The sequence below is a fragment of the Haematobia irritans genome, chromosome 3 (assembly GCF_050003625.1).
Source record: "Haematobia irritans isolate KBUSLIRL chromosome 3, ASM5000362v1, whole genome shotgun sequence".
Classification (NCBI taxonomy): Eukaryota; Metazoa; Arthropoda; class Insecta; order Diptera; family Muscidae; genus Haematobia; species Haematobia irritans.
In genome coordinates, this window is record NC_134399.1 from 209,560,228 (window position 1) to 209,585,723 (window position 25,496).

The window sequence follows — 25,496 nt, forward strand, 5'->3', positions numbered from 1 at the left end:
AGAAATAAAATTTTGACAAAATTTTAACAAAATTTCCTATAGGAATAACATTTTGACAAAATTTTCTATAGAAATAAAAGTATTTCTTTAGAAATAAAATTTTGTCAAAAATTTCTATGAAATTTAACAAAATTTCTATGAAAATAAAATTTCAACAAAATTTCTATGAAAATAAAATTTTAACAAAATTTCTATAGGAATAAAATTTTGAAAAAAATGTTCTATATAAATAAAATTTTTGGCAAAATTTTCTATAGGAATAAAGGTTTCACAAAATTGTCTATAGAAATAAAATTTTGACTAAATTTTCTATATAAAAATAAAATTTTGACACAATTTTTTATATTAATAATGTTTTGACAATATTTTCAATTTATAGAAATAAAATTTTGACAAAATTTTCTATAGAAATAAAATTTTGACAAAATTTTCTATTTATAGAAATAAAATTTTGACAAAATTTTCTATTTATAGAAATAAAATTTTGACAAAATTTTCTATTTATAGAAATAAAATTTTGACAAAATTTTCTATAGAAATAAAATTTTGACAAAATTTTCTATAGAAATAAAATTTTGACAAAATTTTCTATAGAAATAAAATTTTGACAAAATTTTCTATAGAAATAAAATTTTGACAAAATTTCCTATAGAAATAAAATTTTTACAAAATTTTCTATAGAAATAAAATGTTGACAAAATTTTCTATAGAAATAAAATGTTGACAAAATTTTCTATAGAAATAAAATTTTGCAAAAATTTTCTATATAAATAAAATTTTGATAAAATTTTTCTATAGAAATAAAATTTTGACAAAATTTTTTGTAGAAATAAAATTTTGACAAAATTTTTTGTAGAAATAAAATTTTGTCAAAAATGTCTATGAAAATAAAATTTTAACAAAATTTCTATGAAAATAAAATTTTATATTTTGATATATTTTTGGCAAAAATTTGTTTTCACTTTGGTTCAAAATTGCGGAGTTGACAGCTAAAACTAAATTTCATACCCCTGGGGTGACCAATTTTCAACGACTACCGGTCAGCCCGTGAACCCACCAGGGGGACGCACAAATTTGCAAACTAAGTGTACAACACCACAGCTTTCACACAAAGAAAATTTTGAATAGAAATAGAATTTTTACAAATTTTTTTATAGAAATAGAATTTTGACAAAATTTTCTATAGAAATGAAATTTTGACAAAATTTGCTATAGAAATGAAAATTTGACATAGAAATAAATGTTTGCTATAGAAATAAAATTTTGACAACATTTTCTATAGAAATAAAAGTGATATAACTTTCTTTAGAAATATTTTTTTTTCAAAAATTTCTATGAAAATAAAATTTTAACAAAATTTCCTATAGGAATAAAATGTCGACAAATTTTTCTATATAGATAAAATTTGTGGCAAAATTTTCTATAGAAATAAAATTTTGACAAAATTTTCTATAGAAATAAAATTTTGACAAAATTTTCTATAGATATACAATTTAGCCAAAATTTTGTATAGAAATAAAATTTTGACAAAATTTTGTATAGAAATAAAATATTGACAAAATTTCCTATAGAAATAAAATTTTGACAAAATTTCCTATAGAAATAAAACTTTGACTAAATTTTCTATAGAAATAAAATTTTGACAAAATTTTCTATAGAAATAAAATTTTGACAAAATTTTTTATAGAAATAAAATTTTAACAAAATTTCCTATAGGAATAAAAGTTGGCAAATTTTTCTATATAAATAAAATTTGTGGCAAAATTTTTCTATATAAATAAAATTTGTGGCAAAATTTTTATTCCTATAGAAAATTTTGACAAAATTTTCTATAGAAAACAAAATTTTGATAAAATTTTCTATAGAAATAAAATTTTGATAAAATTTTCTATAGAAATAAAATGTTGACAAAATTTTCTATAGATATAAAAGCTTGACAAAATTTTCTATAGAAATAAAATTTTGACAAAATTTTCTATAGAAATAAAATTTTGACAAAATTTTTTATAGAAATAAAATTTTGACAAAATTTTTTATAGAAATAAAATTTTGTCAAAATTGTTTATAGAAATAAAATTTTGTCAAAAATTTCTATGAAAATAAAATTTTAACAAAATTTCTATGAAAATAAAATGTTAACAAAATTTCCTACAGGAATAAAATTTTGACAAATTTTTCTATATAAATAACATTTTAACAAAATTTTCAATAGAAATAAAATTTTGTCAAAAAATTTTATAGAAATAAAATTTTGACAAAATTTCCATAAAAATAAAATTTTGACCAAATTTTCTATAGAAATAAAATTTTGTCAAAAATTTCTACTGAAATAAAATTTTGACAACATTTTCTATATAAAAATAAAATTTTGACAAAATTTTCTACATATATTTTGACAAAATTTTCTATAGAAATACAATTTTAACAATATTTTCTATAGAAATACAATTTTGACAAAATTTTCAATACACCCAAAGAAATTTGTTAGTAGGGACAGCAGGAAAGTCTGCCAAAACAGCAGAAAGTCTGCTGAAAAGGGGACAGCAGTCACTGTTTGCTGAAATAGCAAACATTTTCTGATATTTTTGAAGCTAGATTACACTAAAACATGTTTTATTTTGGCAAAAACAAATAAAAATGTCAACTTAGGAGCTATCCTAAAATAATTAAAACAATATTTTATGAATATCTATAGTATTTGACCAAAAATCTGAATATTTATAAAATTGAGGCATAACAGCAAACAAAAAGGAGATGGTAAGTATATTACAGTGCAAAAATATACCAAAAACTACTTTTGGTTCTTAAATATGCTTTAGGGAAACATTTATAACCACAGATTTTATAAATTGTTGTTCATTAGGCCCTGAAGTACTAAAATATAATAGCAGACATCGACTGCTGTTTGTAGCAGAATTTTGTCAAAAATGTCTATTGAAATAAAATTTTGACAAAATTTTCTATTGAAATAAAATTTTGACAAAATTTTCTATTGAAATAAAATTTTGACAAAATTTTCTATTGATAGAAAATTTTGACTAAATTTTCTATAGAAATAAAATTTTGACGAAATTTTCTATAAAAATAAAATTTGGACATTTTTTTCTATATATTCAAATATCTTTAAATTTTTAATTTTCGAGTTGGTCTATTTCGTCAAAGTCCTTTGTGAGTAAGTTCTCCCTTTTTAAAGAAGTAGTAACTTTTTTTTCAAATTTTGGTAGATTATTTTTGGCACGAGTGACAGCCGTGATTTGAAGTCCTTAAATAGGTGTGTAGAACATGGTGTGAATCCATGTGGGTCCATGTTTTGGTATAAACTCCATATAGGCCGATCTCCCGGTTTAATATCTAGGGCTTCTAGGCCTGCAATTTTTATTCGAATTGCCTGAAATTGGTATAGACTCCGAGAAGCAAGGAATTATACTAAGGATACTTTTAAAACGTAATTAAATTTTGTGTACGTGATACTGGGAAAATAATTTTTAATTTATGAATGTTTTCATCTTTTGTCATCGTACAAAGTTCTTCATAAACATGTGAACCGCAACTTAATATTCCAAATTCAGTGGTAGAAATTCTGCCATATTTCAAGTAAAAACTCTTTAAAATTCAATATTGAAAAAAAATAATAATATTCAAGTTCATATATTAATATTCATCGAATTTAAGGATTTGTTAAAAACAAGCTAATCTCAGTTCAACAACACTTCCTTTATTATAAAAGATAACCATTTTAAAGTCGGATCACCTGCAAGAGCAACACGTCTTTAGTGAAAAGTTTATAGACTTTTGCTGAAGTAAAAAAATCTTTGTATCAGAGAAATGCGTTTTCTATGCAAGGCAAAAATGGCCTTATTATTTTAAGGACACCAAAATCTTTGGGCTTATTACGTTATTTTTTCAGTGTGTAAATTAACCAATAAAAAAATAAAACATTTAACAACAATGTTGCAATAGGTGTCAGTTTTACTTTTATATAAATATATTATGTATTTGTTTTCATTTTTCAGTTTTTCTTCTTAGAATATATAACACAAAGTTTGTTTTCCTATTTAATTAATTTTATAATGTTTATATAAAAACATTCTCTTCTTCTAGTTACTTTCAATTCAATTATTACAAAATATATAAAGAGGGTGTGTGTGTGTGTGGGTTTTTCCACTTTTTACATTCTTCTTTACTTCACACATAAATATGTACGTTACAATAACAATTTTAACTTACTAAAGAAAATTCACATTGAGTTGTTGGATTTTTTTCGCTTATTTTTAATAGATTTTCACAGTTATATGTTTTTTCATTAAATTATTATTTTTTTTAATTTGCATTTAGCTTTTCATTTGTTATTTCTTTTTTTCACAAACGTTTAGTAACAATAATAAATATTATTTTATGTATTTTTGTTTTAATTTAAATCAATTCTTAAAAACATTCAATAAAAGTCAAGTTTCTCATACATTTTTTTCTAAAACAAAAAAATAATTTAATATTAAATTAAAAGAAAAACTGTGAAACATAAAAACTGAAAATTAACTAAATTTTAAATTAATTAAAAGAAAAAAAAATAATTTTATAACAAATTTTTTAACGTTAAAACATTCAATGCATACTTACAATTAATATGAAATCGTTTATGTTTACATGTAAGTGCGCGAGTGTTTATGTGTATGTGTGAAATGTTTAGATTATGAAGGAGGGAGTTGTTTTCATCGTTTGAAGATATTCAATTATATTGGATACCTTTTATTGTTACCAAAACAAGATAATTTATATCAAAATTGTCAAAGAAACTATTGTGTGTTGGAAAACTAACAAGCATTGGGAACAATTCCTAAGATCAACATCGCCTCAAAATTAAAGGGTTGGCCGTTATTTAATAGTAAGTAAACCGATATCTTGGTGTTTGATAAAGAATTTAAATAAGGAGAACTGATTCCTTCGTCCGCAAAAAGATTTTTTTCTGATTCAATCACGAAATTTGATAATACAACTATTTTTTTTAATTGTTTTTTTTTTTTCAATTACGAAAACGTTAGTATCAATCGCAGAATTAATTACAATAAAAAATATTCTGGATTAAATACATTAATTGATTTCTTAAGGAACTTCAATTTTTAATTGAAGCAATGAATTTTTCATTATATTTTAATTTATAATTATTTTATATTCAGATAATTTTTTTTTTGCAATTTTATAAGTGTGCCTACACAAAAAAAAATCACGAAAATTTTTCCAATTACAGACTTAAATGAGTTTTAAAAAATATTAATTTAAAAATTTAATTGATTCAACAAATTTTTAATTGAAACCAAAATCAATCACAAAAATTAATAGTATCAATTAAGTTTTTAATTAGAACAATTATTTTTTTAATTGACATTCAATTACTTTTTTAATTGGCATTCAATTACTTTTTTAATTGATACTATCATTTCTGTGATCGAAGACATTTCAATTAAAAATTAATTGGATCAATTAATTTCGTAATTGAACACAAAAAATATTTTTTTGTGTGTACGATTTATCACTTAATAATTGAATTTTCCGATTGTATTTATAGCTGGACCTTTCTTTGGAATGAGTACAAATTTGAGACCCACGGCTTATTTTTTTGGCAATATTTTTAAATTTAAATAAAATGTGAATTGACATAATTAATATTTTAATTAAAAACTTAAATATGTTCAATCACTAGTTTCCTTTTTTAATTTATTACGTTTTCAAAATTTCAATCAATCAAAACTCAATAGACTTTTTAATAAAAAATATTTTCGTTATATTTTTTTCTTTAATTAAAATGTTAATTAGGATAATATATATTTTAATTAAAAATATTTTTTGAAATTTAATTAAAATTTTAATTGGAAATATTTCTGTAATATTCGGTTACGTGCTGGAAAATTCCTCAAAATATTTAAAAAGTGGAATTTCCAATAAAATATATGCTGGTTCGGTACCATGTCTTTGCCAAACTTTTTCCAGTTAAAATTTTAATTGAATTTAAAAAAAAATTAATTGAATTTATTCAATTAAAAATATAATTGGTTCACCAAATCTTTTCATTAAAACAAAAATCATAAAATTCATAAAATTAATTATATCAATTAAATAAAAATTATATTAAAAAAAGTAAACTAAGAAAATGATTGAATATTATAATTAAATAAATAAATATTTCCAATTAAACATATTCATACTATTCATTAAATTTTGACTCAAATCCAACTGTAATTATAATCGGAAGTTTCATAAGTATAAACTTTAAAAATAAAATACAAGCAAAACTAATTACAAATTAACAAACAAAAAAAAAAAATAATACAGCAAATAACTGATTGTCTCAATTAAGAAAAATTAATTGCGATTTTCGATAAAGATCAATTAAAATTTTAAAAGAAATAATTACAAAATTAAATGAAAGCGTCGAAGAAATCAATTAATATTTTAATCAGGTACATTTTTTTAACATAAAATTTTTTTCTGATATTTCTGATTCAATCACGAAATTAATTGATCTAATTAATTTTTAATTGAAATATTCGATCACGAAAATTATAGTATTAATCACAGTTTTAATTGGACTGATTTTTTCATTAAAACAAAAATCATTCATAAATTAATTATATCAATTAAATAAAAATTATATTAAAAAAAGTAAACTAAGAAAATGATTGAACATTATAATTAAATAAATAAATATTTCCAATTAAAGATATTCATACTATTCATTAAATTTTGACTCAAATCCAGCTGTAATTATAATCGGAAGTTTCATAAGTATAAACTTTAAAAATAAAATACAAGCAAAAATAATTACAAATTAACAAAAAAAAAAAAAAAATAATAATACAGCAAATAACTGATTGCCTCAATTAAGAAAAATTAATTGCGATTTTCGATAAAGATCAATTAAAATTTTAAATGAAATAATTACAAAATTAAATGAAAGTGTCGAAGAAATCAATTAATAATTTAATCAGGTACAGTTTTTTTTAACATTTTTTTCTGATTTTTCTGATTCAATCACGAAATTAATTGATCTAATTAATTTTTAATTGAAATATTCGATCACGAAAATTATAGTATCAATCACAGTTTTAATTGGACTGATTTTTCTGATTCAATCACGAAATTAATGGATCCAATTAATTTTTAATTGAAATATTCGATCACGAATATTATAGTATCAATCACAGTTTTAATTGGACATACAAAAATATTTGATTAAAAAATTAATTGCTTTGTTTTGAAAATTTCAATTATTTTTTTTGTTAATAGATTCAATTAAAGATTTAATTGATGTTGATTGCAAAAATCAATTAAATTTGTAATTGATTCAATTAAAAAATCAACTGAAATTTTCAAATTAAATCAATTAATTATTTTATCAAATATTTTTGTATGGCCAATTAATACTGTAATTTTTTTAAATGATCCAATTAATTTTTTAATTGAAATGTCTTCAATTACGAAAATGATAGTATCAATCACAGTTTTAATTGACATACAAAAATACTTTATTAAAAAAATAAATTGATTTGATTTTAAAATTTCAATTAATTTTTTAATTGAATCATAATTGATTAAATTAAAAATTTAATTGATGTCTATTGGAGAAGTCAATCAGTTTTTTTTAACTGATTCAATAAATTATTGAGTTAAACTTCAATCCAATTAACTTTTAAATTAAATTAGTTAAACAAATAATTGAGTTTTGCAATCGAAATCGATTAAATTTAATTAAATTGTTAATTGAAACTATTAAGTGTTTAATAAAAAACATCAATTATTTTTTTTAATTTAAGGCGTAACAATTTTCAATCACTTTCTTAATTGATTTTGTGTTTTTATTTTGCTTAAAAAATTGATTGTATCAACTAACTTTTTATTAAAAAAAAACATTTGTTTAACTAACTAACTAACCCCCATTTTCATGAAGCTTACGTTAGTGTTACGTTAGCTAATGAACTTTTAAACCATGCTATGTACACACAAAAAATGTTTTTCTGATTCAATCACGAAATTAATTGATCCAATTAATTTTTTAATTGAAATGTCTTCAATCACAGAAATGATAGTATCAATTAAAAAATTAATTGATCCAATTAAAAAAGTAATTGATACTATTAATTTTTGTTTCAATTAAAAAATTTGTTGAATCAATTAAATTTTTAATTGTATATTTTTTAAAACTCAATAAAAATTTTAATTGGAAAATTTTTCGTGAATTTTTTTTCTGTGTGTGATTCATTTTTATTTCAATTAAAAAATTTGTTGATTCAATTAAATTTTTAATTTTGCAGATTTTTTTTTCTGTGTACATATCTGCCATCTTGCGTGTACATTCCATATGTCAAATATGAACACAACTGCTGAAAATTTTTCAGTTAAAGTTAACCGGAGAAAATATATTTCAATTTTTCTTTCTGTTAACTGACAGTTAAAGCCTAACGGAGGTACATGAAAATGGCCATTAGTTAGTTAATTGTACCAATTAATTTTTGAATGTTTCGAATTTGATTAAAATAGTAATTGTATCAATTAACTTTTTAATTGGAAATATTTTGGTGATATTTTTTTCTGTGAACTAATATTTGATTGAACTATCATTTTCGTGATTGGAGATATTTCAATTTAAAAAATAATTTATTCAGAAAAGTTTTTTCTATATAGCATTTCAGTTTGAAAACATACATGCATATCCCAACAAAAAAAAAATCGTTGCCAAAAAAATTAATGAAAATGTTATTTTTGGATCCGGAAGTGGTGCAAAATTGACGCAGAACGGATGGATTTAACATGGGCTTGCCATAGGACGGAAGTCCTCCATTTCAACAGCCGTTGCACTGAATTTGAATCACTTCTTTATGTGTGAACAGAATTCAATGTTTTGGATGTAAATTAAAAAATTCTGTGCTATTTTGACAAATAAATAATTTTTATATTTTTTTATAATTTCAATGTTTCAATGTTTTGGATGTAAATTAAAAAATTCTGTGATATTTTGTCAAAAAAAATAATTTAAATATTTTTTTATAATTTTTAATGGATTCTAATGCTTGTCGGAAACGTTTGGCCTCAAATATTTTCAAAAATTCACAATTTTTCCAGATTGGATTTAGCATTTTTGTCGACAAAATTTAAATGATTTGTACCATTTTATGAATTCTTACTCTGTTTTTAACCTATTTGAAACAAAAAAAGTTAAAATTATCTATTAAAAGTATGGAAAAACCAAGTTATAAAAAATTTAATTAAAAGAACTTTCTGGGTAGTTAAAATAAAGAACCAGCCCAATTCTGAATATTCCCTAGGGAATGTGCTCCCTAGGAATTCATTTTCTCCGGGAATAAAGTCTACCTATTCTAAACAGTAGGGGAAGGGAATAACGTGGGAAAAATAATTCAGAGTATTCGAAGTCAGCTGTTTTACTTCAACTGTTTTACTTTAATAAATTTTTAATATTAAAATTTTGAATTTAAATTGTATTAAATTGATGTAAAAGTTGAGTTAAACGCGAAAACGTCAAAAATATTTAGTGCCGTATTTATGGTAGTACCTGAGGAGAGGCGTTACCTGAATCGTTGTAACTACATACTTTTACATGAAGAGGTTGCTACTTAGTTCATGGGATTTATAGAGTGGCAGCCCGATTTGATTCGGACTCACTTAGACTATTCAGTCCATTGTGATACAATATTATAGGGTAAATAATCCAACCTTCAAATACCTGTATTAGCAGCCCACATTCCACCTCAACGCAATTCTTTTGGATTATCTCCACTAGTAAGATTAGGTGCTACGCTTTTTTGTCGAAGGTGGTAGCCTGAACAAAGTTCATAAAGAAGTCATAAATATATTTAAAGGACACCTATGCCCGAATAGGATATATTTCATCAAAACGGAAGAAGAAAACTAGTAAATTTCTTCAGCTTTTTACACCACGCGGGACACATGTTCGCATTATTGCTCCTTGAAGAAACAAGCACCTACATTAAAACAGGAAGGGATATTATAGTTTAAATGTAAAACCTTTATTTTCTATATAAAAGAATTTTTAAAATATGTACAGTTCTGTGACCATGAGATGAGCATTCGGTAGTTGGATGCATCCCATCATCAATTTTAATTTAAGGTTTTTGACCGGAAATTACAGAGAAATGATGCATTTTGGTTACAACTCCCTTGATTTTTTTGGGGAAATTATTCCAAAAAAATGTCATCGTTTTTCCCTTTTTATTGTCATTTGTAATACCAATTTTTCCCCAAGGGAAAAATTTCCCATTTTCAAAGTTGGTTTAGAATAAGGGAAAAGGGAATAAAGAAAAATTCCCCAGGGAGATTTTGTTTAGAATAGGGGAACAGGGAAAAAAATTCCCTGGGAGTTGTTATTGAGAATTGGGCTAAACATCATTGGGAGTGCTTTTAACGTTGTGCCTTTGGAAAAACTTCCAAAACTCAGAAATGTCACCAGCATTACTGAGGTGGGATAATCCACCGCTGAAAAACTTTTTGGTTCGAAGCAGGAATCGACCTTGTGTATGCAAGGCGGGCATGCTAACCATCGCACCACGATGGCTCCCTTATATAGAGATTATTTACTATTTCCGCAATCATTAATTCACTTCAGGAAGACTTTTGCATACGTTTCTACTACGTTTTTATTTTCCAATAACATACTTTCTGCTAATGAACTTTATGGGGCTAGAAATTTATTTAATCAATAACAAAATGCCTGTTATTTTTACAATCACAATATCGTTTTTTTTTTTTGACAATTAATATTTAAATTGCAAAGATCAAAAATAGATGTTATTTTATATGGACGTACTTGATTATTTCATTTATTGTTTGTGTGATACTCTATGATCTATGGTAAATCGTAGAATTATGAAATGAAAATATGTTAAATTCTTTACAAAGAACAAGAAGAAGAAAAATTCAACGAAGAATCTCATTTTGATCGTTTGCAAGTATACGTTACATTTTATTATATATATATATATGGTATGAAAGATGTTTTTTTAACTTTCCTTAGATCATCAAGCGATAACCAACATATGACTTAGATTCGTTTAAACACACATATTTTTCTAAGTGTAAATTTGATATTCTTATTTTATAATAATTAAAAATAATATATTTTAATAATAATAATAATAGTAACTTATAATGTAAGGCATTTAAATTAGATTTAAATGCTTTATAACTTTATAATTAAACTAAAAACGATAAAAATTAGAAAAAAAAGTTCAAGTTAAGTGGCACAGCCACTTGTATTGCATACCCACCACATACATACAAAACGTATGTATATCAGGCAGTATATAGTTTAAAATAGAGGATTTTCTTCTATTTGTTTAGCTTAAAAGTTAAATTGTTTTTAACTAAATTAAAATAAAACAAATTCAAATATCTTCGTACGAAATAAAATAAAAAAGAAATAATAATAATAATTTACATACAAATCTCTATGTAAAGATTCAAAATTACATTACACATCAATTCATTAAAAACATAAACATTTGAAGAATATTTGAATTGAAATCAATTTCAAATATGATGCTTTGAAATTTTGTTAAATTCAAGTACTTTTCAGAGAATTGTGTTTATTTTTTGGTAACAATGAATTGTGTACATATTTTTTTCTTTCTTTCTGAAGTTCAGTATGCAGCTTTAGCAAAAATATTACGATCCAAAATAACCCGTGGCATTTTTTTTGTGGTTCCCAATAAGAATCTGTATTTTTAGGAGATCAAAAAAAAAAAAACTGGAAGGTCCAAATTTTCGCCAAGAAATATTCAATATTTAATAAACCAAATATTTATTCTAATGCAAATTCCAGCATCCATCGTAGTTTAGGTATTGTGGCTACAGACCCATTGGTCTATGTGGTCTGTTTTGGCAAACTTATTCGCGAAAATTTGGAAAATTGACTTTTTGGTTTGTTCTGACCATACCAATATGCAAATTTTGTCTGAATTGAAATCGCTTGCATTTGAACCCATGAATTCCGAATTCGACATCCCAAATTTATTTTTTGGTAAAATTAATCATTTTGAAATACTTTGTGTTTGTGTGTACCCACGAAAGTAACCCCGAAAACTACTCTGTGAGCAAAATAAACTGATCACATTGTTTACATTGCCATATATGACATGACATTTTAAAGAAAATTCCGTGATGACGTTGTTATCGACTGTCCAGGATTTCTTCTCATAATAAATACATGACCGATGCAAATTATAATTTTTGCTAGAAGTGCATACGGAGCTTTAGCGATTTTTTTTGTTTGTAGCCTTTATGTAATGCAATGTAATCCTTGAAGACAATAATCAAATTATCTTATCGACATGCATACGCAAATGTCCTGCAAATACATATGGGACTTTAATGAGATAATGGGTGTGTGTCTGTGTGCGTTTCTCTCTACACATATGTTCTAAAAAATATTATTACAACAATACAAAAAAAAAAACACATAAATGCCGCATAAAAATCCTATGCAGTTCCAAATACGATAAGAAAAAAACACAATGATGATTGAGTGCTTCTTGTTGATTATTCAGCAGCAAAAAGGGGGGCGTGTGTAGTACGTGGAATTATTTTGATCCCCACACAAAGTGCCATACTCCTTCTTGTTTTTCAGTTAACCTGGGGAATTCGAGAAGGTAATTTGTGTTTTGTTTATAAGCGCTTCAGCTATTTATAAATATATGTTCAGCTTTAATGTTTTCCCAACAATAAAAATCGACAACAATCCCGCTGTGTAATATTAATAGCGGGGTTTGCTGTAGTTTCCAAATGTTTTACTCGGTGAAACCTGACACCGAAGTTTTTGGCAGTATTTTTGTTATTTTAAATACGAAAAATCACTGCCAGCCAAATGTAATAACAACAAATTTTTGCTCAATAGATTTTTGTTTGTCATCTATTTCGATTCGTCTTGATCCATGGGTTCTTCAGAATCTTCACAAGAAAGTGTTCTAAAAACAGAGAGACTTAATTTTAAAATGCAATCTTTTTTGTACAGTAGATGGGGTAAAAGCAATTACTTGTTCAAAGACTGCATTGATAAGCCTGCCATGGCTTTTACAGTATCCGATGCATCATGCTCGATTTTTAAAGCCTCCAAAGCCGACATGGCCACTGTATGGGCTAAACGTCTAACGCAAGGCCAATGTTGTAACTGTTAAACAAACAAAAAAAAATTGAAAACAAAATTAAGAAAAAATTAAAAACAAATTACAATTTTTGTATGGCATATTCTAGAGTAAAAAAAGAAATATGCCCAATTTTTACTTTTTTCTTCTTCTCATTTTTTTACTTACCTGTATCGCTATTGTCTTTTGCAAAGTGTCTATTGCATTCTGACATGGTTGACGCTTTAGTTCACTTTCTGCTATTGGCGATAGGGGATCACCCAATAATGCTCTTACACATTCTTGCGCCGAATCACATATAGCTGGCAAATCATATCCACCCTCTAGAGCTAATACTACTTTACCTTGGGCCAATTGCATTAGTTCGCGTGTCATATAACCAAAACAGGCCGGCGATACCAGATAACCTCCTAGGGGTGCCGGATGTCCAGCAGCAGCATCAAACCCCGCCGAGACAAGTACAAGATCAGGATTAAAATATCGTGCAATAGGCATCACAATAGTACGGAATGCAGCAATGTATTCAGCATCACCCAATGGCGGGTTCAATGCTCCGGACCAAGAAATGTTAACATTATAGCCTAAACCAGGGCCAGTACCACACTGGAAAAAAAAATAATTAAAAGAAACGAATAAAAAATTAGAAAAGGTCAATTAGCGGATTGTTATCAGACGATTTTTCCATTCAAGGGATGCAAAATAAGGATTGCCAGTGAGTTTACAATTAACTGAGCTGCTGTTAAACCGGTACTCATTTTAGCATGTACGCATCCTTTCTATGGACCACAAAAATTATTGTCAGGTATGATAGGAACTTTTTTTAAATAAATGACATTGATTACACGTAGGCTTAACGTATGTTAAGGTTAGATTAGATTGGGTTAAAAAGAGGTGAAATACCTCTTTACCGATTCTTTTCCTATAGAAAATTTTGTCAAAATTTTATTTCTACAGAAAATTTTGTTTCTACAAAAAATGTTGTCCAAATTTTATTTCTATGGAAAACTTTGTTGAAATTTTATTGCGATAGAAAATTTTGTCAAATTTTATTTCTACAGAAAATTTTGTTAAAATTTTATTTTTACAGAAACTTTTGTCAACATTTTATTTCTATAGAAAATTTTGGCAAACTTTTATTTCTATAAAAACTTTTGTCAAAATTTTATTTCTATAAAAAATTTTGGCACAATTTTATTTTTATAGAAAATTTTGTCAACATTTTATTTCTATAAAAAATTTTGTCAAAATTTTATTTCTACAGAAAATTTTGTCAAAATTTTATTTCTATAGAAAATTTTGTCAAAATTTTATTTCTATAGAAAAGTTTGTCAAAATTTTATTTCTATAGAAAAGTTTGTCAAAAAAGTAAATTTTGTCGAAATTTTATTTCTATAGAAAATTTTGTCAAAATTTTATTTGTCAAAATGTTATTTCTGTAGAAAATTTTGTCAACATTTTATTTCTATAAAAAATTTTGTCAAAATTTTATTTCTATAGAACATTTTGTCAAAATTTTATTTCTATAGAACATTTTGTCAAAATTTTATATCTATAGAAAATTTTGTCAAAATTGTATTTCTATAGAAAATTTTGTCAAAATTTTATTTCTATAGAAAATTTTGTCAAAATTTTATTTCTATATAAAATTTTGTCAAAATTTTATTTCTATATAAAATTTTGTCAAAATTTTATTTCTATATAAAATGTTGTCAAAATTTTGTTGCGATAGAAAATTTTGTCAAATTTTATTTCTATAGAAAATTTTGACAAAATTGTATTTCTATAGAAAATTTTGACAAAATTTTATTGTCAAAATTTTATTTCTATAGGAAATTTTGTCAAAATTTTATTTCTATAGGAAATTTTGTCAAAATTTTATTTCTATAGAAAATTTTGTCAAAATTTTATTTCTATAGAAAATTTTGTCAAAATTTTATTTCTATAGAAAATTTTGTCAAAATTTTATTTCCATAGAAAATTTTGTCAAAATTTTATTTCTATAGAAAATTTTGTCAAAATTTTATTTCTATAGAAAATTTTGTCAAAATTTTATTTCTATAGAAAATTTTGTCAAAATTTTATTTCTATAGAAAATTTTGTCAAAATTTTATTTCTATAGAAAATTTTGTTAACATTTTATTTCTATAGAAAATGTTGTCAAAATTGTATTTCTATAGAAAATTTTGTCAAAATTTTATTTATATAGAAAATTTTTTCAAAATTTTATTTATATAGAAAATTTTTTCAAAATTTTATTTATATAGAAAATTTTGTCAAAATTTTATTTATATAGAAAATTTTGTCAAAAATTTTATTTCTATAAATAATTTTATCAAAATTTTATTTCTATAGAAAATTTTGTCAACATTTTATTTCTATAGAAAATATTGGCAAAGTTTTATTTCTATAGAAAAAAAATGTCTATAGCAAATTTGGCAAAATTTAATTTTTTTAGAATATTTGTGAAGACTGTGGCAACCTTGGTTCCAATATGGTTCGTGATCGAACCGTAAAATCTGTTATTGCCTTCATTGATGTGGATTGGGTGTGCACCCTGGAAGAAGAAAGATCTTCACTAGAAGAAGAAAGATCGTTGGATACAAAGCTCCTAAATTTGAAAGGGACGTTTTAAATAGTTTGAAATAAACAAAAAACCGAAAATGGTTAAAACATCTAAATAGACGTTTTTCTTTTCCTAAAAATACCATCACTTACCTCTGTTGGTCCACCAGTGCCAGGAAAAAAATTTCCATCATCATGACGATGTATCGATAAATATAAAATATCTGGATTTCCATAAAGGGCTTGTTGTGTACCATTACCATGATGTACATCCTATTTGCAGAAAAACAAAAATTAAAATTAAATAACGATACTGATCTTCACCCTTAGTCTTTTGACGAAAACTTACCCAATCTACAACTAAAATCTTTTTCATTTCTGGTACACGTTGCCGCACAATCTTAGCTGCAATCGCTATTGAATTGAAAAAGCAAAAGCCCATGGCTAAATTCGCTTCAGCATGATGACCGGGTGGTCGAACCACAGCAAAACCATTTTTCAAATCACCCTTTGCTGTTTTCATGGCTAAATCTAAAACACAACCGGCAGCCATGCGGGCTGCTAAAGCTGTATGATGCTCATTCCAGGTTGTATCCAAATCAACGCCAACACCACCACACGAAAGCCTTACAAAGCTTGCAGATGGAGCCGATGATTCTAGCTTTTGACGATTTGCAGCCAATTGACATTGATTCGAACCGAAGAGCATGGCATGAGCTTCTGTGTGAACACTCTGGATTTCTTCCAGAGTGGCTTTGGGAGATCTTAAGCGATGACATCGTTTGGCCAAATCTGTCTCATTCAGGCGGGCCCATACACTCTGTAAGCGACCACTGTGCTCAGGATGTATGCTATTGTTGCCACATATGCAGGCGTGTTTGAGCATGAGATTATCATAGGCTAACCCGGTGGTTATTTTGTGCGGACTCACACTTCCAGCTGTGGGTGGCAATGTTCCCTGTTGTGATTGTGGCGATTGCGAAAGTGTTTCTGCAGCAATGTGATGTTGCTGCTGCGATGAAGATGCGTTTCCGGTCACAACGGTCACATATCTATTCGAAAGATCTATTAAATGACGCCCATGCACTGGATGTACGGACAAATTAACTGGCGGAATATGGTCTGCAGAAGAGGAAGTTACTATGGGTCCGGCATGGGGAACATGTGTAGGTTGGCCCGTATCGGGTATTTGACTCAGACCATGGGGCCCCAAATGAACCAAAGGTGAGGATAATGTCCGCGATAACGGCCGTATCATACCTCTTGCTGCGGCCTCATCCATTTGCAGCGATTGCATATACAAAATTTGACGTTGCTGTTCCAGGTACTCTTTGTTGCGCATTAACTTGTTGGGCTTATTTGGTATACAAACAGGTGGTGGACCAGCATAGGCGGGAGCTGTAGAAGCATTTGGGAGATTTTGTGAGGTACTCGTTATCACGGTACTGGTAAGTACCGTTTTTGGAGGTTTCTTTTTGTCGGTGAGATCCATTACTTCGGCGGCATCTTCTTCTTTGAGTTGTTGTGGGTGCTGCTGCTGTTGTTGTTGCTGCTGCTGTTGAGTATCACGTACTGCGCCACTACGCGTGAGAACAGTTTGACGAATTTTTTGTGTTAGCAACATATGTTGTTCGTAAGCCTGTCGTTCGGCCTGAAAAAAGGAAGCAAAAAAGAGATGAAGAGAGATTTAGCATAATTTGATCTTTCCGAACTATGGTCATCGGCACTTACATCACTGTTTTCATAATGAGTTTGGGCAATATTTATCTGATGCGTACTGCCGGTTAACATCGGATGACCCAAGGGCAAAGGGGCTGACTGTGTTCGTCCCAACGGCCTATGACCCTGTTTATTGAGATGGGCCTGAGCGACCTGAGCATCGGTGATTGGTTGTCCATATATACTTGTCGATGAGGATTGTGGAGAATGGGCTGTCACCGCATGTATACCACCCGTGGAGGCAACATGCATTAAAGCTGTTGCACAACCCGCCGAAGCTGCATGGGCCAAAGGAGGAGCCACATCACCCACCAGCGAAGCTTGTGATGATGATGTGGATGTCGCTGACGCTGACCGTACTACAGGAGACTGGGGTGGAGGTCCTGATATTGCATTCGGTGAGGAATTTGCAGCCGCTGCTACTGCAGCTGGTGGTATCATGGCACTGGAAGTGGCAGACATTGCCTGCCTACCGTACGGTACACCCATAGGATTATAATATGTTGGTGGTTGATGACCGGCTGGAGCTCCAACTGGAGGCATACCACTGTGTTGACGTAAAGCTGCAAACATGGCATAATTCGCTACTGCTGCCGAATTATGGGCATTTGGTAAATGTGGACGACCCAGCGATATATTCGGCATTGAAGGTGAACTAAAGAGAGATAAATCGTTGATGCTGCTTCGTTGGCCAGGATGATAGTGACTACCGTCTTCGTTCTCTTCTTGAATGGGGGCACTTGTGGGTGAGCCACGACTATGACCAACAATACTACCCGTAGATGCATTCGACATGCAAGACGATGGAGGAGAATTTGGACCAGAATCAGGTGTACTATTGCAATCTAAAGGATAACGAGAGCGAGAAAGAAAAAGGGAGATTAAAAAGATGATTCAAAGAAATGCTTTTGTGAAAAATTTCCACTTCAATTAATTTCAATTTGCCAATATATGCCAATACTCATGAAAATCTGTCGTATGGTAACCTAACCTAACCGCTGATGGTATGTCATTATTCTCAACCAATACCGTATGCTGGGGGTATGGGCAAATGCTCTTGTTAAAGAGTTATCCCCAACTTCTTACATGGTTGCCACAGTTGGTAGGATTCTACCAAAAATGGTAGATTTTTTACTGATTGGTAAATTGGTAGAATTTTAAATGTTTTGGTAGATTTTGCAAAATATTCCCCTCTAACTTAAGGTAATTCATAAATAGATATAAAATTTTCTTTAGATATAAAATTTTGACAACATTTTCTATAGAAATAAAATTTTGACAAAATTTTCTATAGAAATAAAATTGTGACAAAATTTTCTATAGAAATAAAATTGTGACAAAATTTTCTTTAGAAATAAAATTTTGACAAAATTTTCTATAGAAATAAAATTTTGACAAAATTTTCGATAAAAATAAAATTTTGACAAAATTTTCTATAGAAATACAATTTTGACAAAATTTTCTATAGAAATAAAATTTTGAAAAATTTTTCTATTGTAATAAAATTTTGACAAAAATTTCTATAGAAATAAAATTTGGACAAAATTTTCTGAGAAATTAAATTTTGACAAAAGTTTGTTTTGTTTGGTACTTTTTTTGGTAAAATTTCCTTCAAATTCTGTTAGATTATTTTTGGTTCGAGTGGCAACCGTGGTTGCGGAGTCTATTGGAGGTAGGTTCAAATGTTAACCGACTCGGTTGAAATGTGTTACGTGGTGTTTATATATATTCATCCGATCCCGTTGAAGTGATGTCAGTATATGTTTTTTACTGATCATGCAGAAATTGGTCCATAGACCCTATAGAAACTGACCCCGTGAATTTGATATCTGGAGCCCCATGGAGGAATATATTTCATCCGATCCAGTTGAAATTTGGTTCTCCAATAACCGTACAAAAATTAGCTCATATCGGTTCATAACCCTAACCCAAATATATACTTGGTTTTAATTATAAATATGCGAAATTCGTGATGATCTAAAGATCAGACAATGGCTAGAATTACGTGGAGATCATATGTTCTACGCTAAAGATATACTAGGTATACACCAGGTACACCGGTATGAAATGAGCGTTTTCTCATGTGGTACCCATTTTCTACACTTTCTTTATCATAGCTTTTAAATGGTCACAAATTGTTTGTTGTGCAACATTTCACATTGCTGCCTGCTGCTTTTGACTCTCCATCCAATATAGTTTGCAATTCGGCGGATGCAAACTTTTTTGGTGGTCTTCCACGTTCTTAATTTCTCACATCAAAATCATTATCTCTGAACCGTTGAAACCACCTTTTGTATATTGCTTTCGATAGAGCATGATCACCATATGCCCTCGACAAGCATTCGATGCGACTCTGCAGCACTTTTCTTCAAATGAAAACAAAAAATTAAAAATTCTTCAGCACTTTTCTTGAAATAAAAACAAAAAATTAATGCTTTCCGTAAATCATCACTTTCTGGTACAAAATTCGGCATTTTTAACACGATCAAAAAAAATATATAAATATGTTCAATGACTTGATGTATACTAAATATTTTTCACAGATGTCATAGCAAACAAACAAAAAAGGGCTCGAGACATTTGTATCTTGAAGCTCACTTCATACCGGTATACCTGGTACTCACAATTATCGTTAATTAAAATCGGGTCACCCTGTATATATCTATCATAAAACATATTAAACAACTATACTAAGTTTTGGCTACCCATAATTAATATATTTTCATATTCCTGCCTGTCTGTCGATAAGGCTGGTTGTCATGTGTTTATTATGGGATACACCATAAACTATCGATAACAATGTCTTAACGAAATTTCTCTCTACACACAAAAAAAAATTTTCTGATGCAATCACGAAATTAATTTAACCAATTAATTTTTAATTGAAATGTCTTCAATCACAGAAATGATAGTATCAATTAAAAAATTAATTGAAGGTCAATTAAAAAATTAATTGATACTATTATTTTTGTGATTGATTTTTGTTTCAATTAAAAAGTTTGTTGAATCAATTAAATTTTTAATTTAATATTTTTTAAAACTCAATTAAAATTTTAATTGGAAACATTTTCGTGAAATTTTTTTGTGTGTAGTAAAGGTGGGTACTAAGATCGAGTTTAGTTGCTAAAATCAAAAATAAATCACTAAGGTATAAATTTGCAAACTGTATTATAACTTGATGGGGGGAATAGCCCAAAGCAACTAATCACAAAGTGGATTATATATTAAAGTGGATTATTAAAAAGTTCACTATAACTTTATAAATACCGATTTTAGCAGATAAACTCGAACTTAAAAAGGGCCTATGCATTTCCTCTGATGAGTAAAAGATAGAACGCTAACACCCTTTAAGACAAAATCCTTTTACGGACCGACAAACAAATCTTTAGATATTAATATACAAAAGTGTTTTAGTAATTTGAGTTAATACAAAGCGCAACATTAAACAAAAAAAAATATCGAAATATAATTATAGGCGAAAAAAAAACATAACAAACAACATCAAAACAATAATAAAAATTTTTAAAATAAAATTTTTTAAATACGAGAAAAAAACGAAAAGCTTTTATGAATAAAATAAAATAAATATAAATCAAACCTTTTCCTCAATTTTTTTGTTTTTAGAAATTTTGATGTAAAATTATTTTGCATTAACTCTGGATGTGTTGTCGTTTGTCCATTCGTCTGTCTGTCCATTTAACAGTCTTTAGTTATAATGTAAAAAACTAATCAATCCAATTATGGTATCTGTAAATTTTAAATAGATTTTAAGACTTAAACTAATTTATACGTACTTGTTAAAGTTGAATTTTGTTTCTGTTGCCTTCTTTGTGCCGCCTGCAATAGGCGCTCATGCCTTCTTAAGCCAGCTGGTCCACTTACACGGGCCTTTCGTTCTATGACACTTTGTTTCAAGCGCATCTTTAGTAAATTTGGTTCGGATGCTGTGTAAATGTTATATATACAGAGACATAGATTTTTACAATCGTAAGGTAATTATTTATGCGAAAAAAATTATTAATTTGTTTTATATACCAATTTATATGTACAAATAAAACTACAGTGAAACCTCTCAAACTTGGACACCTCTAAAAAGTGGACAAATTTCATGCGTCCTTTGGTATAGTATCACATTAAAATGAACCTCTCATAAGTGGACACCTTCCAATTATGGACAAAATTTAGACGACTGTGGATGTCCACTTTTGAGAAGTTTCACTGTATGTCTTAATAAAAGAAAGAATTTTAAATGTCAATCACGTTTTTCGGCCAAATTTGAAATTCCTGAAATTTAAATGTATCCACGCATTTTCTAAGTATTCCGAAAATTTGAAAATATGTTAACTAATTGATTTATAGTATTTTTCTATATCTTTCGTACACATTTTCAGTTTTATCAAATCATGATTTTTGCTTCAGTTTAAGTTTCACTATTCCACACAAAGTGGATTGATTTGTGATAGATTCTTTTTAGTTTATTTATCAAAAGAATAGGTGTTAATAAGCATTTTTATTAAAAAAAAAAAACAACAACGTTCGATTTTTTTTGCTCATAGAAAGGACAGGGGGGGATGGGCGTTAAAACATGCATTATTAACAGCATTGACAACACAACAACCTGCCTCCATATTTCATTCGATGTTAGAGGTATCAAAAAAATCATTAGAAAATAATTATGAACATACAATACAGGCGGATAAAAAAAACAAATCGAAGCAAGTTCTTACCAGTTTTCCGTAGGGGGAAATCGGCTTCATATTTAAGTAATGATGATGGCGGTGGTTGGGGTATTTTATAAGGATGAGAACTGGTAACAGCACCAGCGGGTAGTGATTCGCCAGAAGAGCTTTTAACCACGCTTCTAGAAATTGAAAAGAAAGAAACATATAATAAAGAACTTAAGAAGGCTTCGTTTTAAAAATACTTTTAAAAATATTTTTAAAAATACTTTTAAAAATATTTTTAAAAATACTTTTAAAAATATTTTTAAAAATACTTATAAAAATATTTTTACTTTTCTACACAGACAAAAAATATCACTAAAATATTTCCAATTAAAAAGTTAATTGAAGTAGAATTTTTTTCAATTAATTAATTGAGACAATTAACTTTTTAATTAAGATAGAAACATTAAGTTAATTAAGCCAATGATTGAAAATTTTAAAATGTTTAATTCAAAAATTAATTGATACAATAAACTTTTTAAATAAATTCGGAAGACTAAGTCACTTAAAAAAAGTGATGAACTTTTTAATTTTTAATTAAAAATGTATTTCAAACAATCAATTGTTAATCCAAATAAAAACTCTAAGTCAATTCAGAAAATAATTGAATATACAGTAATCCCTCGATTTACGTCGTCTCGGTTTACGTTGTTTCGATTTACGTCGTCAAATTTTTTATTCCATCAAACTTAGATGTACGTCGCCAATCGATTTACGTCGTCGATTTTTTGCCCACTTTATCAGAAACGCCTTCCATTAGTAAAATAAGTATCAACGATGATGACATCGAAATATTTTCTTGTTTTTTTTTTTAATTTCTTACCGAAATTACTGAATTACCTTTATTTTTGAAGTTTTTTATTATGTACACGCACATACATACATAAATGGACTTAGAAGTAAGTATGAGCAATTTATAATTCTGTTTACGTCGTTTCGATTAACGTCGTCAAATTCCGGAACCAATTACGGCGTAAATCGAGGGATTACTGTAGTTACTTTTTTTAATTAAAAAATTAATTGAGTTTTGCAAACAACATCAATTAAATTTTGAATTGAATCAATTAAAAAATTAATTGAAATTTGCTAACTTTATTAATTAATTAATTAATTTTTTAATTAATTTAATTTTAATTAATTTTTAATTATTAATTTTTTAATAAAGAATTTTTTTCTATGCCCAATAAAAACTGTGATTGATACTATCATTTTTGTGATTGAAGACATTTCAATTAAAAAACTTAATTGCATCAATTAATTAATTAATCTGAACCGATTTTAAGCACGCATAGCTACAATGCTAATTCTACTCCCTGTGCAAAAGTTCAACTAAATCGGAGTAAAAAATTGGCATCTGTCGTCATAGGACGGTAAATCGGGCGAAAGCTATATATGGGAGCTATATCAAAATCTGAACCGATTTCAATAAAATTTGGCACACGTGACTACACTACTAATTGTACTCCTACCCAGCAAAAACTCTCATTACTCGGTAATCTTGTATGTAAGCCTATTTAAAAATAAATAACCACTTATTAATTGGCATCGCTCCGGATTACATTTACATACGCATGTCCTAGGTGGCATACTTTCGGCCATGAAATAAGTAGTTTTAGAGCATATAATCACCTAATATGTAATCACTTATTCGTATACAGTAGGTAACGGATATAAGCACATCTCATATAAGAAAATTATGCATATAAGAAAGTCATTAAAAACACCATACACTCTTTTTTCTTTTGAAAAATAATTGCCTATAAGAAAAAAACGCATATAAGAAACAAAAATTGTGTATTTTACTGAGTTTCTTATATCCGTTATCCACTGTATACACCAAAATTTGCAAAATAGCCACTTATTGTCTCAGAGAACCAAATCTCGAAAATATTGGTCTCTATCGCCGATTACAATGGATCAATATATGGCGAGTAATACTGTAATAGGAGCATTACTTGAATAGAAACGAATATTGTATAAATAAACAAAAAATCTAATAAATCATCTAAATAAGATTACACGCAAATTAATTTCACACTTAAAATAAAATAAATGTAGGTTGTTTAAGGGAGTTGGATTCGTGAATTACGTTATAATATATCCAATAGTCAATTCACATTAGTTTCGAAATCTACTAAAAGTGGATTTAAGTCCCTTGTTTATAAGGCAAATGGCATTTGAAATCTAGTTTAAGTGCATTTTTGAAGTGTATGTGAATGAGGTATAAGAAAGCATTTATTTAAAACATAATATGTTAATGGCATTAATTTAAAGCACAATTATTATGAAATATTTGTGATAAAAATGTCTTAACGGAAAAATGTTCAGAATTACCGTTACATTACATATTCCGTTTGATTTTTTAAGCAAAAACTCAAATATGTGAATAATTATACGTAATGGTACCAACATTTATTCTATTTTATTAAGTCATTAACAGCCAACTGCATAAAAATTTGAGAATAACAATTCGAAAATTACCGAGAAGTATTTATTTTTATCATTACAAGTTAGTCATTATAACTCACCGCAATGTAATGCAACGTGTAATGACAGCTGCGCTCCTGGTAATGCCAATTGTAATGAGATGTGGTTACCTAGTTTTTGCTGGGTAGTGCAAAATTTTAACCAAATTGGGGTAAAACTCTGGCTTTTGGGACCATATTAGTCCATATCGGGCGAAAGATATATATGGGAGCTATATCTAAATCAGAACCGATTTCAATAAAATTTGGCACACTTGACTACAGAACTAATTGTTCTTCTTGTGCAAAATTTTAAGCAAATTAGCGTAAAACTCTGGCTTTTGGGGCCATATAAGTCCATATCGGGCGAAAGATATATATGGAAGCTATATCTAAATCTGAACCGATTGCTTCCAAAATCAATAGGGTTCTATTCTGAGCCAAAACACATACTTGTGCCAAATTTGAAGTCGATTGGACTAAAACTGTGACCTAGACTTTGGTCACAAAAATGTTTTCACAGACAGACGGGCATGGCTATATCGACTCAGGAGCCCAGCCTGAGTATGTTTTAGGAACATTTTTAATAAAAAATTGCCGCTGGTGGGATTTGAACAAACGTTATTTTTTCATTCATAATAATAAAGAACATCTCAAGGAAGTAGTTAGAATGTCATGCCGTGGTGGTGTATCAGGTTCATATCACAAACATTTTAATAGACGTTTTGATGTATCGGTCGTTTTGATGTATCGTGTTCAATGACGTTTATGGCTGAGTGAAGAAGTTTTTCAATTTATAAAAATTAGACAATAAGAAAAATAAAAGTGTAACAAAAAATTAGTTTTTTTTAGTTTTTTTT

General features: G+C 27.7%; 1 protein-coding gene across 5 annotated transcripts in view; it reads right to left on the reverse strand.

Annotated features, from left to right (window-relative positions):
* Positions 1 to 9,513: 9,513 nt before the first annotated feature.
* The window catches only part of HDAC4 (histone deacetylase 4), a 115,646-nt gene continuing 99,663 nt past the window's right edge, over positions 9,514 to 25,496 (reverse strand). For 2 of the 5 annotated variants that reach the window (XM_075302517.1, XM_075302515.1), the window contains exons 7-14: positions 22,175 to 22,308; positions 21,242 to 21,391; positions 17,460 to 18,292; positions 16,078 to 17,379; positions 15,882 to 16,001; positions 13,335 to 13,769; positions 13,059 to 13,192; positions 9,514 to 13,004 (exon numbers count right to left, since the gene is read on the reverse strand). In XM_075302517.1, coding sequence (XP_075158632.1) covers positions 12,935 to 13,004; positions 13,059 to 13,192; positions 13,335 to 13,769; positions 15,882 to 16,001; positions 16,078 to 17,379; positions 17,460 to 18,292; positions 21,242 to 21,391; positions 22,175 to 22,308 — 3,178 coding nt within the window. In that variant the 3' untranslated portion in view covers positions 9,514 to 12,934. The remainder of the gene's footprint in view (positions 13,005 to 13,058; positions 13,193 to 13,334; positions 13,770 to 15,881; positions 16,002 to 16,077; positions 17,380 to 17,459; positions 18,293 to 21,241; positions 21,392 to 22,174; positions 22,309 to 25,496) is intronic. The other 3 variants (XM_075302516.1, XM_075302519.1, XM_075302518.1) reach the window with 3 other exon arrangements.